This window comes from Anastrepha ludens, chromosome 3 (assembly GCF_028408465.1).
Source record: "Anastrepha ludens isolate Willacy chromosome 3, idAnaLude1.1, whole genome shotgun sequence".
In the NCBI taxonomy this organism is placed as follows: Eukaryota; Metazoa; Arthropoda; class Insecta; order Diptera; family Tephritidae; genus Anastrepha; species Anastrepha ludens.
In genome coordinates this window covers 55,824,241-55,838,898 of record NC_071499.1, presented here as the reverse complement: position 1 = coordinate 55,838,898, position 14,658 = coordinate 55,824,241, and the positions used below count along the sequence as shown (strand labels likewise).

The 14,658-nt window shown below is 33.6% G+C and overlaps 2 protein-coding genes and 4 non-coding genes across 15 annotated transcripts in view; 5 read left to right on the top strand and 1 right to left on the bottom strand.

Annotated features, from left to right (window-relative positions):
• LOC128858011 (uncharacterized) overlaps positions 1-14,462 on the top strand; it is a 52,211-nt gene extending 37,749 nt beyond the window's left edge. Inside the window, exons 12-15 of the mRNA XM_054093905.1 lie at positions 11,987-12,450; positions 12,852-13,124; positions 13,201-13,464; positions 13,593-14,462. Coding sequence (XP_053949880.1) covers positions 11,987-12,450; positions 12,852-13,124; positions 13,201-13,464; positions 13,593-14,136 — 1,545 coding nt within the window. The 3' untranslated portion in view covers positions 14,137-14,462. The remainder of the gene's footprint in view (positions 1-11,986; positions 12,451-12,851; positions 13,125-13,200; positions 13,465-13,592) is intronic.
• LOC128858012 (glutamine-dependent NAD(+) synthetase) overlaps positions 1-14,658 on the bottom strand; it is a 275,347-nt gene that overhangs the window by 259,091 nt on the left and 1,598 nt on the right. The window lies entirely within an intron of this gene.
• Trnay-gua (transfer RNA tyrosine (anticodon GUA)) lies at positions 5,691-5,789 on the top strand. Its single transcript has 2 exons — positions 5,691-5,727; positions 5,754-5,789. It is a non-coding gene; the product is annotated as a tRNA-Tyr (tRNA).
• Trnay-gua (transfer RNA tyrosine (anticodon GUA)) lies at positions 9,388-9,486 on the top strand. The gene is made up of 2 exons: positions 9,388-9,424; positions 9,451-9,486. It is a non-coding gene; the product is annotated as a tRNA-Tyr (tRNA).
• On the top strand, positions 10,638-10,739 carry Trnay-gua (transfer RNA tyrosine (anticodon GUA)). The gene is made up of 2 exons: positions 10,638-10,674; positions 10,704-10,739. It is a non-coding gene; the product is annotated as a tRNA-Tyr (tRNA).
• On the top strand, positions 11,712-11,814 carry Trnay-gua (transfer RNA tyrosine (anticodon GUA)). Its single transcript has 2 exons — positions 11,712-11,748; positions 11,779-11,814. It is a non-coding gene; the product is annotated as a tRNA-Tyr (tRNA).

Below are 14,658 nucleotides of genomic sequence, written 5' to 3'. Positions count from 1 at the left end.
AGGAAACTAGCATTACCATGCAGCACCATTTCGTCGATCCACTCTTGTGGTTGATTTTTTTAACTAGAAATCGCATTTTAACCATCAATCACTCACCGTATTCGCCTGAAATGGCTCCCTATGACTTCTACCTATTCGGAAAATTGCATTTGACCATGAAAGGAAAACGTTTTGCGTCCGTAGAGGCCATCCAAAACGCTTGTACCGACATCCGGAAGAACATTCCGGTCAATGACCTGAAACACTCTTTCGAAAAGCTTTTAGATCGCGCAAAACAGTGTATCGAGGCTAGAGGGGACTATTGTAAATAAATAAACTCGAAGTGATCAGAACAAAGCTCCTGTCTGGACTTCACCTTGTAATACAAAAATGAATAAAATTCATAAAAAGACGACGGAAAAATGAAAATATTAGAATACCGATTAAATAAACTACGCAAGTAGTTAAGTTAAAGAAAATCGATTATTTTGTATCGACAAATATAATAAAAATAAATAAATAAAAAGCATACAAAGACGACGGAAAAATGTAAGTTCTAGAGTACCGATTAAATAAATCGATTATTTTTTACCAGAAAAAAAAAAATAAATATAATCAAGCAACGCAAAAATGAAAATCATACAAAGACGACGGAAAAATTTAAGTTTTAGAGTACCGATTAAATAAATCGATTATTTTTTATGAGAATCATGAAAGACGACAGCAAAATTAAAATTGGAGAATAACGATTAAATAAAAACGCAAAAAATTAAGTTAAAGAAAATCGATTATTTTGTATCGAAAAATATTAATCAAATATAATCAAAAATGGATTAAAAGCATACAAAAAATATAATTTTGTATAACGACTAAGAAGGTATAGTTTCTCAATTAACCTATAACCTCGCAACTCACTTTGCCATACCGATAAGGACATTTTCGTTCTCCCAAAAGCTTGTTATTCTTAAGGTTCGATACATCTAAAGATTGGTTAATGTGCTCCTTAAGATATGTATGATAGTTAGGTTCAAAGTAAAGATAGAAAAAAGGAACAGTGGAATTCGGTCGAAAAGGCTCGATGAAAACGATTGGAGAGCGCCCATCTACGGTTACAGCGGCCCAAACCATTACCTGTGGCGGGTGCTGCCTCCTGGTGACCAATCGATGACTCAAATTCTCGTAGGAACCATCGGCCAAATAAACCCTATCTTTGGCAGTTTACGAATTGCTCAATTTGAAAAAATTTCTCGTCAGAAAACACAATGTTCGGAAATTGACTGCTTTCGGCCAAGAAGTAAGTCCTTCGCTCTTTCAAATCTGACTTGTTGCTGCTTTGGTGTGAGATCATGCGCCTTTTGGTTCTTGTAAGAGCTTGTCTTTGAAATCATTTTTCAGTATGCGGCGGATACTACGGTCAGATATTTTCAGTTCTTTCGCCATTTGATTGGCACTTCGTCGGAGATTTCGCTCAAGTCGCTTCTTCACTTTTGGAACCATTTCACGTGACGTTGCAGTCTTTTGATTACCACCTCCATGACGTTTCGCGATGCCACCAGTACCATTGCAATGAAAACTTTATTTACTTTAAGGTGCTCGAGCTCACGAACAATCGCTGGTTGTGATTTTCCAGCCAAATATCATATAATGCAATCACACTATAACGTTTGAAATCCATTACTGTTTTTTTTGCGTTTAATCTCGGCAAAATCTTTCCGCACGCTTGTACACAATACTCTGGACTGTCATTTAGTCAACTAACAGGCAGCTGATGCCCTTTCATTAACTGCGCGAGCGGTCTGAAGTTGATAACACTTCGAATGCCGGATCCTGTAAGTAAGTTGCTTTGTAAGTTGTATTGTTTTATAAGTTGTATTGCCCGCATACGTGAGGAATATTAAAAAAAAAATCAGAAATTTTATGAAATAAAAGACATAACTCAACAAAAATCCTACTTTTTACGTGAATATTGCGCTTTTAGACATACTGCATTCCTGCAAGTCACTGGAGGAAGCAAATCAAAACCTAGACAATCGCGAAAAACTGAAATGAACAGGAGAACCAGTTTATGACAAAAAGCAAATCGATCACACTACTCTCTTCCGCTCACTCGAGCATATCCGCCCATATCCTAGTCTTTCCCCATGTAATTTAAAATTTCTTGTGCAGTGCAGCACGAGCTTTGAGTGGCTTCACGCTCGCTGGCTTAATAACTGCGTGCAGCAAATACGTGGTTGTCACTACCTTCGCATTTAACGGCACGCTAAGCTTTCGCGTGCTCAAAAAAATACCGTGAAATTCTCGAGTAGCGAAACAAAAAAAAAAAACAAAATAATTCGCACAACGCTCAAATATGTAACTTCCAACGACGAATTGTTGCAACTTTCAGCATATTTGCAATGACTGCAAATTTTTCCAACGCTTTTCACATATTTCATACGACCTTTGCGAGCATTGTTGAACTGCAAAAAAGGCTGAAGCCGTGAATTTTTCGAGCATTTTCACTTTTTTCACGAAGCACATATTCTCTCGCTGACTGTCATACATTCGCCAACATTTTTGCCAAAAAATGCAAAGGCAACATTTTTATTTGGTTTCATCTTTGAATTTTACTTCGCTACTTTTGCCATTGTTTTTTTTTTCAGTTTTTTTTCGTGTGCTTCCACTTTCCATTAAATCATTTATTTGATTTGCTTTTTTCGCTTTTATTTTGGTCGTGCCTTTTTGTAGGCCTTACATGCCTATCGGCTCTAATTGTTTTCCGCCCTTATATTGTTTTTTTTCTTTTTTTGTCGTTCAAATATAATTTTTTTTATTTGTGGCAAAAAATTTGCTGAATGCTTTGTTTGGCAACACGCGCATTTTGCGCCGTTGAAAAGGTCAAGTGCACAAGGGGCCTTTCGACATCAGCTTAACTTCTTACATAAATTTCGCTCAGCATATAAGCTTAAAAATTTGATAAAATGTTTTGCGTTTTGCGTGACTTGTCAAATGAATTTCATTAAAGAGGCGGTGAAATCAAAAAACCAAAAAAAAGTCCGCCCTAGAGTGCTGGTTTTCCCACAAATTGGCGCTGTGGGCGTGCTAGGTGCAACTGATGAAAGGTTGTGCAAGTTTCGTGGGGCAGTCGTCACTAACTGGCTTAATATAGTCAGAGTGTCACTGTCGCCATTCTACCGGTTGCTCTTTTGTGTGTAAATGTGTTTTTTTTTCTTTTGCTGCAAATTTTACTATGGCAGCAACCTTTACCTGCCAAATAAATCAGTAAAAACTTGGTAAGAAAAATTCCCCCGGTTGCAATGTTATGGTCATAATAGAGACAATGAAAGAAAAATCAATAAGTTTAAAACAAATAAGTCTTGGTATTTGTGTCACAGCAATACACATATCTATGTGGATGTTTGTTCATGTGTTTGCAAGTAAACAGGTATGGGCAAGAATGCAACGTTTGCGTGAAATTTAGTCGTCGTTGGGGCGCGCGCTTAGACATTGATTTGGCATTGCACAGTGATTTATTTTCGAGCTGAAAATGACTGTTCTTAATACAAATGAAAAATTACAAACTTTTTATTCAATGGTCAATTTATAATTTCTACTATAGAAATTAGAGGGTACTATAGAGACCCATTGCTGGAAATTCGATAGCTTTGGATCTTAAATGAGGTTACAATTTCAGCTGTTACAAGCACAAAACGCTTAAGCACCTTATGAACAATAAAAGGCACCTCATATTTATACCTTTGTATAGCATAAAAGCCAATATCACTTAATCAATAACTTTTTTTTTTGAGATTAGTAATAAGGTAGGAATTTCCAGTAAGTATAGAATTTCGTTACCACACCTTTTTCAACAGTACTTCGGAAAGCATCGAATGTTCTTCAGAATAGCCAATTGTACTTCAGAGACTGTAAAATGTACTTCAGAAAAGTCAATATTCAATCAGGAACTATAAAATGTATTTCATAAGAGTCAATTGTACTTCAGAAACCGTAAAATATATATCAGAATAGCCAATTGTACTTCAGAGACTGTAAAATGTACTTCAGAAAAGTCAATATTACATCAGAAACCGTAAGATGTACTCCAGAATAGTCAATTATATATCTGAAATCGTAAAATGTACTTCAGAAACTATAAACTGCGCTTCAGAATAATCAATTTTTTAAGTAAAATATAACCGTTCTAGCCACATTTGGCTCGAGCGCTGTCGAGCAGAGGCTCTTGTGCTTGGAGCGATTTATTGACGAGGCAAAAACGGTACTTGTTGGCGGCGGTTATGGTGAAGCCATACAACATTCGACCAATTTTCAACTACATGCACTATCTTCATTAGATGTGCCAGTTTGTAAGTTAAAAACCTGCATTAATTAATTAATAGTTTCATTCTTAAATAGACATTGTTAACAAATTACTTCTACGTACTTGTATTTTGGAAATTTTATTAAAAAATTAAATCACTGTTGAGTATACTCTAAATAATTGGAATGTGTAGTAAAATCTTCCTTCTAAAGTACATTTTAAAGTTTCTGAAATACACTTGACTATTTTGAAAAACATTTGACGGTTTCTGAACTACGAATAACTATTCTGAAGATAAGTTTACGGTTTCAGAAATACAATTGACTGATCTGAAATAAATTTTACGGTTTTTGAAATACAATTGACTATTGTAAAGAAAATTGTTACAGTTTTTGACTCTTCTGAAGTCCATTTCCCAGTTTCTGAAGTACAATTGACTAGCCTGAAATACATTTTACAGTTTCTGAAGGACAAATGGGTATCTTAAAATACATTTGACAGTTTCTGGAGTACAAATTACTTATCTGAAGAAAAGTTTACGAATTTTGAAATACAATTGACGATCCTGAAACACATTTTCAGAACAACATTTACAGCTCCTGAAACACAATTAATTACTCTGAAATACATTTTACAGTTTCTAAAGTAAAATTGGCTATCTTGAAATACATTTCACAGTTTCTGAAGTACAAATGGCTATTCTGAATTATATTTTACGATTCCTGAAATTCATTTTACGGTTTCTAAAATATTGTACATTTGAAGCTTTCTCTTGGAAAATGTGTAGAGCAAGGTAGCATTCAGGCCCTGTTCTTTCAATAAACACAAGATGGTACTGAGCTGAGCTCAGCGTATGTGCCGCTTTTCTGACTACACCAAGCTGAGATGCTTACTTATTCTCGATATGGCGTCACAGTGATTTTTGAGAATTTTTTTCGGGCGAGGTTTTGTGCATTTTCTCCATTTAGTGGCTACTCCACCCAGCACCACCAGTAGAAAAATTCAATCGCTTTCGTCTATTTGAAGGGTAGGCCGCTGACTAATTTCTTTTTAAATCATTAATATTTTTAAATTATATAATATTTTACAAATTTAAAGAAAAAATGCCGCATAAATTTGTAATCGGAATTTTATAATGGGGATGACTGATCAGTACCACTTTTCCCTCTACCTCAGTATTTTCGTTTATTTCCAATATTTCTTTAATTAATCAATTCATTCAATTTTTTCATTTTTACTCGCATTCAGATATGTTTATACATATGTAGGTACGATTATGTGTGTATGTGGCTATGTTTTTAGAGCAAATAAATTTAAGTATATTAAAATTATATCAGCATAAATTAATCTTGTCAGGGCAAATTTTCTGTGGCTAAGGTTTTCTGATTATATTTCTGGCAAAATCGTATCAACACCTTCGATAGCTCAGTTGGTAGAGCGGTGGACTGTAGAGGAATTTGAAAGCCAAAGCATAGCTATCCATAGGTCGCTGGTTCAAATCCGGCTCGAAGGATCTGAAGTATATGTTTTTTTTATGTACTTCAATTTTGCATTAGATTTTTTACATATTTTATGTTCTTTAATTTGTACTGAATTTTGTTATTTTCATAAATATTTTCTGATACAAAAATTCAAATCGAAGTAAAGTATGCTTTAAATAATACCATTTGATTTAACTTTGACAACACCATAATTCCTCTGTAGTTTTTACAGAGCGATAGGTCACCTTTCTTCGGCAGGACGACTAATATACCTTATAACCAGTCATCGGGGAGCTCTTCTTCGTCCCAGGTTGCATTGAAAATAGGCTGAAGAAGATTTGCAGGCTGTTCTGCGCAAGCCTTAAAAAAATGTCAACTGGTAGACGGTCACAGCCGGCAGCTTTATTGTTTTTGAGGGCTTTTACTGCAACGAGTATCTCCTGTTTGGATGGTGGGAAAAAAGATATTTTCCCCGACGAGGAGGAATTATGGTTTAAAGATCCCAGCAGGCAAAATTAAGATATAACAAACAACTGCCGTCATTTTGCGTCAATTCATGCAAGTTTCTGAGTAGAAAAGGTCCTTCGTAACTTCGTGGTAACCACCAAAGACGATGGGTAGTCCAGCATTTGCATGGCAACCGGTTCAGGGAACCGGAATGACTCGGGTTTTCCCCGACAAAAGGCTGCCGCCCCAGTAAACTAACCCTGTCTAGTGCACCGTACCGCATTGCTAGTCCAATACACGGACTGGACTTTGTGTTAACAGGAAGTACTACATTTTCTACTCGTCCAATATCTTTTGTCTCCCTCTCTAAGCTGAATAAAATCATGCTGACCGCCCTCGTTCTATGTAAACTAATGTGCTCCCCAGAGTTTACCAAATTTAATACATGGAATGGGCAGCTTCTCTTCGCGTTATGAGTAGCTTTCAAGCCAATGGAAAGGTGGGGGGATTCAATAGTATACTTTATAGGCCTTCGATGTACAATGAAAATCTGATGTATGAAGCCACACAGATAAGCCTCATTCAGTTGGTTGAAGACGGATTTCAACCGGCATAGTCTGTTTAGGCCCTCGGCTCCTTATGGGCCTAATCATATCAATGTAAGTCTCGTCATGCCACAACGAATAGATGACAATTCGACTAGCGCCACATGCTAGTGGGTCATGCATAAGCGATATAAAAAATTGTATTTGCAGTTCGCTTTAAAAATGTGAAAAAATTACTGTAAAATTAGTATTTCACAACACAAAAATAAAACGAGAATAATATAAAGAGAATATATATATTAATAAAACTTTGAATTTTCGCAGCTTCTATGAAAATTATTTTTTGTGACGTCTTTTGCGGTTTCTTCCACGTAACCAGTGTAATTTATCAAAACTGGAATTAATAATTAACATTTTTTTTTTCAGGCGGTCTTGCATATTTCTTCCACAAGAAATTCATTTTTAAGTGGCATAAAGTCTAAAAAGCCAACAGCAAGAAAATATATTAAAAAACAATGTGAGTTTCTACTTGCTGAAAACTTGCACTTGTTTTACTGGAATAAAATGGGCCATGTTACTGCATACCCATGAATTTTCTGAAAATTCACACCAAAGAGTTCACAATTTAGATGAAAGTCCGTCGAACTTATTTAAATTTTTTATTAAGTTTAAACTTTCGATTTATATGGTTTTTGTTAATGAATGGAAAATATACAAAAATACAAAAAATAAAAGAAATTGTAACTAGAAAAATATTAAAAAAAAAATTTAAAAAATTTCTAAATAGAAAAATATTAAAAAAAAAAAAAAAAAAAAAAAAAAAAAAAAAAAAAAAAAACTTCTAACTAGAAAAACATTAAAAATATAACAAAAATCATCATGCACAGTTATGATCGCCACTGTATGTACTGTGCAACAAACTTTTGTAAAATGTCGGAATGTTGCCAAATATTGCATACCTCATTTGTATGGGCGTTTACCTTTATTTGTTTTTCTTATTTCGCCACATTTTGTATTCACCTTACCTTTGTATTCACCTAAGAATGTGTGCCTTAAAATAGTCATATTAACTAAAAGGTCCCTCAATGAGTGTAAGAATGAGTAAATGTGAAAAAAATTATGCAATGCTAATTATTGGCAAGTCTGTTATTATTTTTATTATTTTTTGTTTTTGCTTTTTTAACTTTTTATTTTTGTTTCCTTTTTTCATTTAGTCCCATTCATTAGACAACTCGCATATAATCTATTTGTTTGTGCATTATTTGTAGGGCGAATTCTGTCCAATCAACTGCATTTCTTTCTCTTTAGCAAAGCTTTTTATTGTAGCAGCCTGCTTTGTTGATATTTATATCTGTTTGTTTGATAAGGTGAAAATTAATTGCTGTTGACTTTCTGATTCTTTTTTTTGGGATTTATTTTATTTATTTACTTTTATTCTTTCCTTTTTTTGTTAATTTCATGTATTTGATCACCATTTAATGAGGAAGTATTGGCAGCTATTTTTTTGTAGAATTGAAGGACATTTTCTCTTTTATTTCGTATGCCATTCGTAGGTAAATTTGAAGATTTGAAGTGCAATGTCTGATTAGAGGTCGCGTGCCAACAGGTACAAGTTGTTACTTGTTCTGGTTGCTTCATTACAAAGAAAAATAAAAAAAGCGAATCATTAAAATATGCCAAAGAATTAAAAATTCGCAAAATTAGGTAACATCGACAAATTTTCATTTGACGGCAATTTTACAAAAAACCCACGAAGTCGATAAGATTTTATGAAATTATGAAAAATTTTGTTCTTCGTGCCATATTTTTTCATTTTTGATGATCCTGTCAGGAGTTATGCTGACAACGCGGACGCACCTTTTTTTCGAGTGGTCACCGGAAATGACATCACAATGGAGGAGTTTAATTTTTTTTTTTTTTTTTATTTCAGAAATTATTCTTTAAATATGTATCTATAAGACAGAAAAAAGTTTGAATTAAATAAATAATAATTTTACATAAAAAAAAATATTGAAAATAGGCCTTTTTTTACCCGACGAAACCCAATTAACCCCTTAACATCTTTGTCAATTAAATTTTTTTTTTTTTTTTTTTTTGTAAGAGTAAATATAATTAAAAACAAGTTTGGAAAAAAAAGGATTTGTTTTTATTTTTTTCTTTTTGACAGTTTTGTCATTTTTTAAGATGTAATATTAAAAAATTTTAAATATTTAATATTTTTGGTTAAAAAAATTTTGAGGTAATATAATATTTTTCATTGCATTTTGTAATTGTTCGTTAATTAACCTCTAGCGGAGAACTAAGCACTCTGTAAAGGCTTTATTTTTAGTACCCATTTTAACGTTCTTCTCCTCAAAAGTTCTTTGCTGAAGCTATAAAGCAATGACAAGAACCCAATTGTTAGCGTAGACAAAAACTTATTATGGGCAATTTGTGTGTGCAACTCTCCGAAGGCAAGTCTACAGTAGAAAATTTATTTTTGTTTTTTGTTATAAATACCCTAAGTTCTTTGCTATAGCCAAAGCGTTACGAACGCAAATATGTAAATTTGTTATTTTATATAACCAAAAATAAAGCAAAGGAGGAATAAAATAGGAGCTTTGTATTATGACAAGCCTTTGGCAAAGAATATGTAACGCCTTCGATAGCTCAGTTGGTAGAGCGGTGGACTGTAGAGGAATTTGAAAGCCAAGGCATAGCTATCCATAGGTCGCTGGTTCAAATCCGGCTCGAAGGATTTATTTTTTTTTATTTTAAAATTTCTTATATTTTTTACATTTTTCTTCACATTTTTCAATTGTTTTTTTTATTTGTTTATATAACGTTACTTTAATTTTATTTCTAAAGGCTCACTTAAGTCTCATTTATTGATTATTTTAGTTTTCGGTATTTTTTATTTTTATTTTTGTCAATTGTAGTTTTATTATCTATTTACTTTTTAATTTTTTACTTACTTTTTTTTATTTAACTTATTAGTATTTTGCTTTAATTTTGGTTTCTGTTTCTTTAATTATTTTTTATATTTTTGTTGGAGTAACTAAATACTTTAGACATCGATAATAAAAACCAATGTAAAAATTTGTTTCCACTATTTTTTATTATGAAATCTTAATTTATGAAAGTAGTTAGATTGTTAGTAGATTTTATGTACAGTATTGGCCAAAACTAAACTACCCCACTTCAGAGTAAGAAATTTACAAAACCTATTTCGGAGATTTCTTAACAAAAAGGTACAAATTTGCCACTAAATCGTTAAATACAACATAAATGATGTGTTTCTAGCAGTTTCCATTTGAAAAATTTATTACTTTAAAATTACAAATATCGTACCATTCGCAGAACATGTCTGCTTGTCTAATATTTTGCATGAAACTCATTACTTTTTGTGATTGCAGCACATCTTTCTGGCAACGAAGATATCAGTTTATTAAAAACTTTCATCGATATTTGGTATCAGATTACTCTAACAGTTTTAGGGTTTAAGGACACATCGAAAAACGAGGAACGGTTTCAAAGCCCCTGAAAGCACAAGTATTACAGAACAAAGTTGTAGCCCTGCATGTTACAATTGTGATTTCTATTTACAGTGGGTCAAAGTTTGTACATTTTTGTCACAGAAAATGTATGGCAATATTCCAAATTTCCATGGAAGCACAACAGAATTTATATATACATATTTGCATCATAATTTATAAATCCCAGGATATCAGGCCATTTGCACTTAATTGTGAATTGTCCAAATATCAAACAGATGTATTTCAAAAGCAATCATAATCATTTGTTATTCCGAATTTCAAAGTTAAAAAATTTACGATTTCTACTGCTGGTTATCACAGATAATTGCACTGCTAAGTTATATATGAGTCATTTGACAAAAATTTGACAACACCTTCGATAGCTCAGTTGGTAGAGCGGTGGACTGTAGAGGAATTTGAAAGCCAAAAAAGCATAGCTATCCATAGGTCGCTGGTTCAAATCCGGCTCGAAGGATCATGATTAAATATTTTGTTTTGATTTATTTGTAAATTCTTTCTATCAAAGTTCGAATTCACTCATTCCGTCTGTTGCATCAACTCTAAATAGTTAATGTAATTTTATAGCGAAAATTTTAACAAAAACGCGAAATGAGTACAGTCTCATGGGGAACAGAAATTTTCTCTTTTTTCTTTCTTTCTAATTTCAAAAAAATAATTCGAAAGAATATGTTATTATAAAGAACAAATTATAAAAAAAAATTATAAAGAAAAACAAATTATAAAAAAAAAATTATAAAGAAAAACAAATTGTAAAAAAAACTTATAAAGAAAAACAAATTATAAAAAAAAATTATAAAGAAAAACAAATTATATAAAAAAATTTTAAAGAAAACAAGAAAATAGAAAGTCTTGCTTTCTTTTTAATTTTTTTTTTATTATTTTTTTTTTTTACATAATGTATATACATATATATATTTCTTTATAATTTCTTTTTTCCTTATTATTTTTTTCGTATTTATAATATTTTTTTTTCCTTATTAATTTTTTTTTCTCTATAATTTTTTTTTTCTTTATAATTTTTTTTTTCTTTATAATTACACATTTCTTTCTAATTATTTTTTTATTTCGTAATTTTTTGTTGCATCAACTCTAAGTAGTTTATGTGATTTTATACCGAAATTTTGTTACAAAACCGCCAATTGAGTACAGCCTCATGGGTAACATACATTTTTTAACTATTTTATTTATTTATTTCTTAATTTATTGTAATATAAAATTATAAAATTAATATGTATCGCTCATTTTTATTTCACGCTATTAGTGGGGGCGTTTAAGAAAAAATAAACCGTACAATTATCAGGCGCTGTGAGAGCGCTCTACTTTTCTTCTTTCTTTTGGCACAAATTCGCAAAAATCTATTTACGTCTTTTTATCGCTAGAAAACGCCCTCATGTCATTGACTGCATTTGACACCAGGAGGCAAACACCTTCGATAGCTCAGTTGGTAGAGCGGTGGACTGTAGAGGAATTTGATGTAATGAAAAAGCATAGCTATCCATAGGTCGCTGGTTCAAATCCGGCTCGAAGGATATGGTGTTAAATTTTTTACATACAGCGTTTTTTATTTTTGTTATTTTAGCTTAAAAATGTTCACACTCAACGCACAATACACAATAACGGTCTTAACATTTTTTTTTATCATCTGTAAATTTAGTTAACCCCTCCCAATTTATCTCTTTTTTTTAATCTCACCCCGCTCAGCATCGTAAACTTCGCGCACGTCGCTCACATAGTCATCGCAAACGAAGCGAAACACGCATAGCACTGGATCTTCCCACCACCGACCCCAGCGCAGATTTGATATTCTCCACCGACGAAGAGCCAAACGCACCTGACGAGGACGATTGTTTGCCGCAATATTGCACTGTACCGCGCGTACGTGCACGCCGTCTATTGCAAAGCGAGCTGCAGCGCCGCTATATTGAAGAAATTGGCGATAACGCAACTGGGCGTTCAAGAGCCAAGATGCCGCCCGAATTGATTATTACATCACCATCTAAGGGCACAAAAGTCACTGTAATCCCGAAAATGACTTCTTCGCAAAGGGTAACGGATGCATTCGGCACTCTCGAATTTCCGGTAACCTTCAAGCCGGCTAGGCGCACCAACTCATGGCATAACCTCAACAATGGAGCGCCAAAACCGGTGTGTATGGCGCGTCAAAAGTGAGTGGATTAGTGATTTTGTAAAAGGCCCATTTAGACCATCCAATGGAAACATCTTATTATTGTAATTTGTTAAATTAATGTACATACACTTATACATACATACATACAAATGTATATGTGTTCATAACACTTGGGATTTTGTACGAATGGTTTTATATATGTAATACACAAAAATACAGAACTGGCTGTACCGAAATATTGTGACCATTGAAATTTCAGACCTAATTGGAATTAAAACCTCGTACCATTTATGTGCGTATTCCTTGCAAATTATTAGATTTCTCCATTCTTACGTGTTTACCAAATAAGTGCTCCTTGGTATAAATGTATGCGTGTAGGCTATATTCTGTTCGGGCTGTCCGAACGAATTTCTTTATAAATAAGTATTAATTTTTTAGTTATAGAATGCCCAGCTCCTACACTCTCGGCGAAAGTAAAATAGAAGAGTTAGATTTGAAGCTGTCATTGAAAAAAAGGTACTGGACGGGTGTAAAATCTGATAAAAGCAAAGAAGAACACCAACGGCCACTTTCATGGAATCAACAAATATTGCGCCAGCACACATCGGGACAACAGTCCAGACATGGAGCGTTTGAACGACTAAAAAAACCATCACGTGAAAAACTAGAGGATACCAGTCACCGCAAAGCCGACAATGAAGCCTTTCTTAAGTAAGTTAACGCAGCGTGTGAAAGTAATCAATTGCCTAAATACTCGTATTGTACTTGTGGAAATGTTACATTACAGCGCCTGTTCACAGAAGCTATTGCATTGGCAACAAGAGCTAAATAATGTAGGCAGAACTTTTGTGGCCAAAGATGCCAATGCGTCGCCAATGCTAAGCAGAAAAATTAGTATTCAAATGGGTGCTCTGGCATTAGGTATGCCGGAAATTATTGAGGATGAGCGAACTATGCGTATATTTCGAAAGGTTTCACAAGTGAAAAAGGAGCTAAAGGCCCCCACAAAAGATGAGGCTGGAATTGTCGACCACAAGTTGAAACGGCGAAGGTAATTTTCAAATAAAAATGTTTTTTTTGTGATAAATGAATTGTACTCAAGTATATTATATAGAAGAATTGTATATAATATGTCCGCCTTACACTCTACCACCACCCATTATTATCTTTTTTATTCAGCAATGCACTCACGAAGATCGCCGATACATCACAGCTTATTGCGCGCCTAACTAAAGGTAGATCGAAAAGCCGAGGCCACGGTCACGCCACCGCAAAGCGTACTAACAACACCAATTCGCATCAACAAGCTGGACTTTCTTCAAATGCATCCAAAGCGCGTATACCGGGCGTTAATCGCTTCAAAACCGGAAGCATTGTAGTAACGGCAGTGCAGCAGTCGTCGACAAAGAAAGTTAAGAAAGTGCATCGCAGCAGCAAATCACAACTCTCACTTAGTTGCGTAGCTGACGGTACATGCAAAAAGGATCAAAACAATGGTGCTGGTGGAAGCACAAAGCTTAGTAAGACCAATCTATCAATTAAGTCCTCGCTGAATTCGAACACTTTCGTTCGTAAAGTGAAGACAAAACTAACCAAAAAGAAGTCAAGCCATACACGCGAGGAGACTACTAATATAGCACCAAGTAGTCGTGCTTTGGTTAATAACAATAGCATCATCACCAACAACAGTATTTATGGAGTGCCTTTATCACGAAAGATGTAATACTTCTTTAATGAAATGATAAAGAATTGAGATTAATAGTAACAATGTTTAATGGTACTATAGGTAATTTTTAAAGGTATTTTGTATGTAGTTAACAAAAATAAAGGCTAGAATTTAGTATAGTGCCGATCGCTTTGGAAAAAACGGTAAAAAGGGGGTGATAGAGGGGTGTATCCCCATCTTAAAACTGAAAACAGAACCTGCCGGAGGCTTATAGTTTTTAAGTAATTTAATGTTAAAGTTCTATAATTTAGCGAAAAGTTGGTGTTGCCATACACCTGAAATGAAAACGAAGTTCGCACGCAAGGATGTTCAGTGGAAGGTTCATTGTAAAACTGCAGTATTTTTTGCTGTAATTTAAAGTTGAGAAATGAATTTGAAAATAAAAACATACAACTCATTTAAACTTAAAAACAATGATATTAAGCGTATCACAAAAAATAATAAAGTAATTAAAATTAAATTAAATTGATTAACACAGTATTTTTGCGTGGAACTCTTTATCGCGTAGGCGGCCTTCGG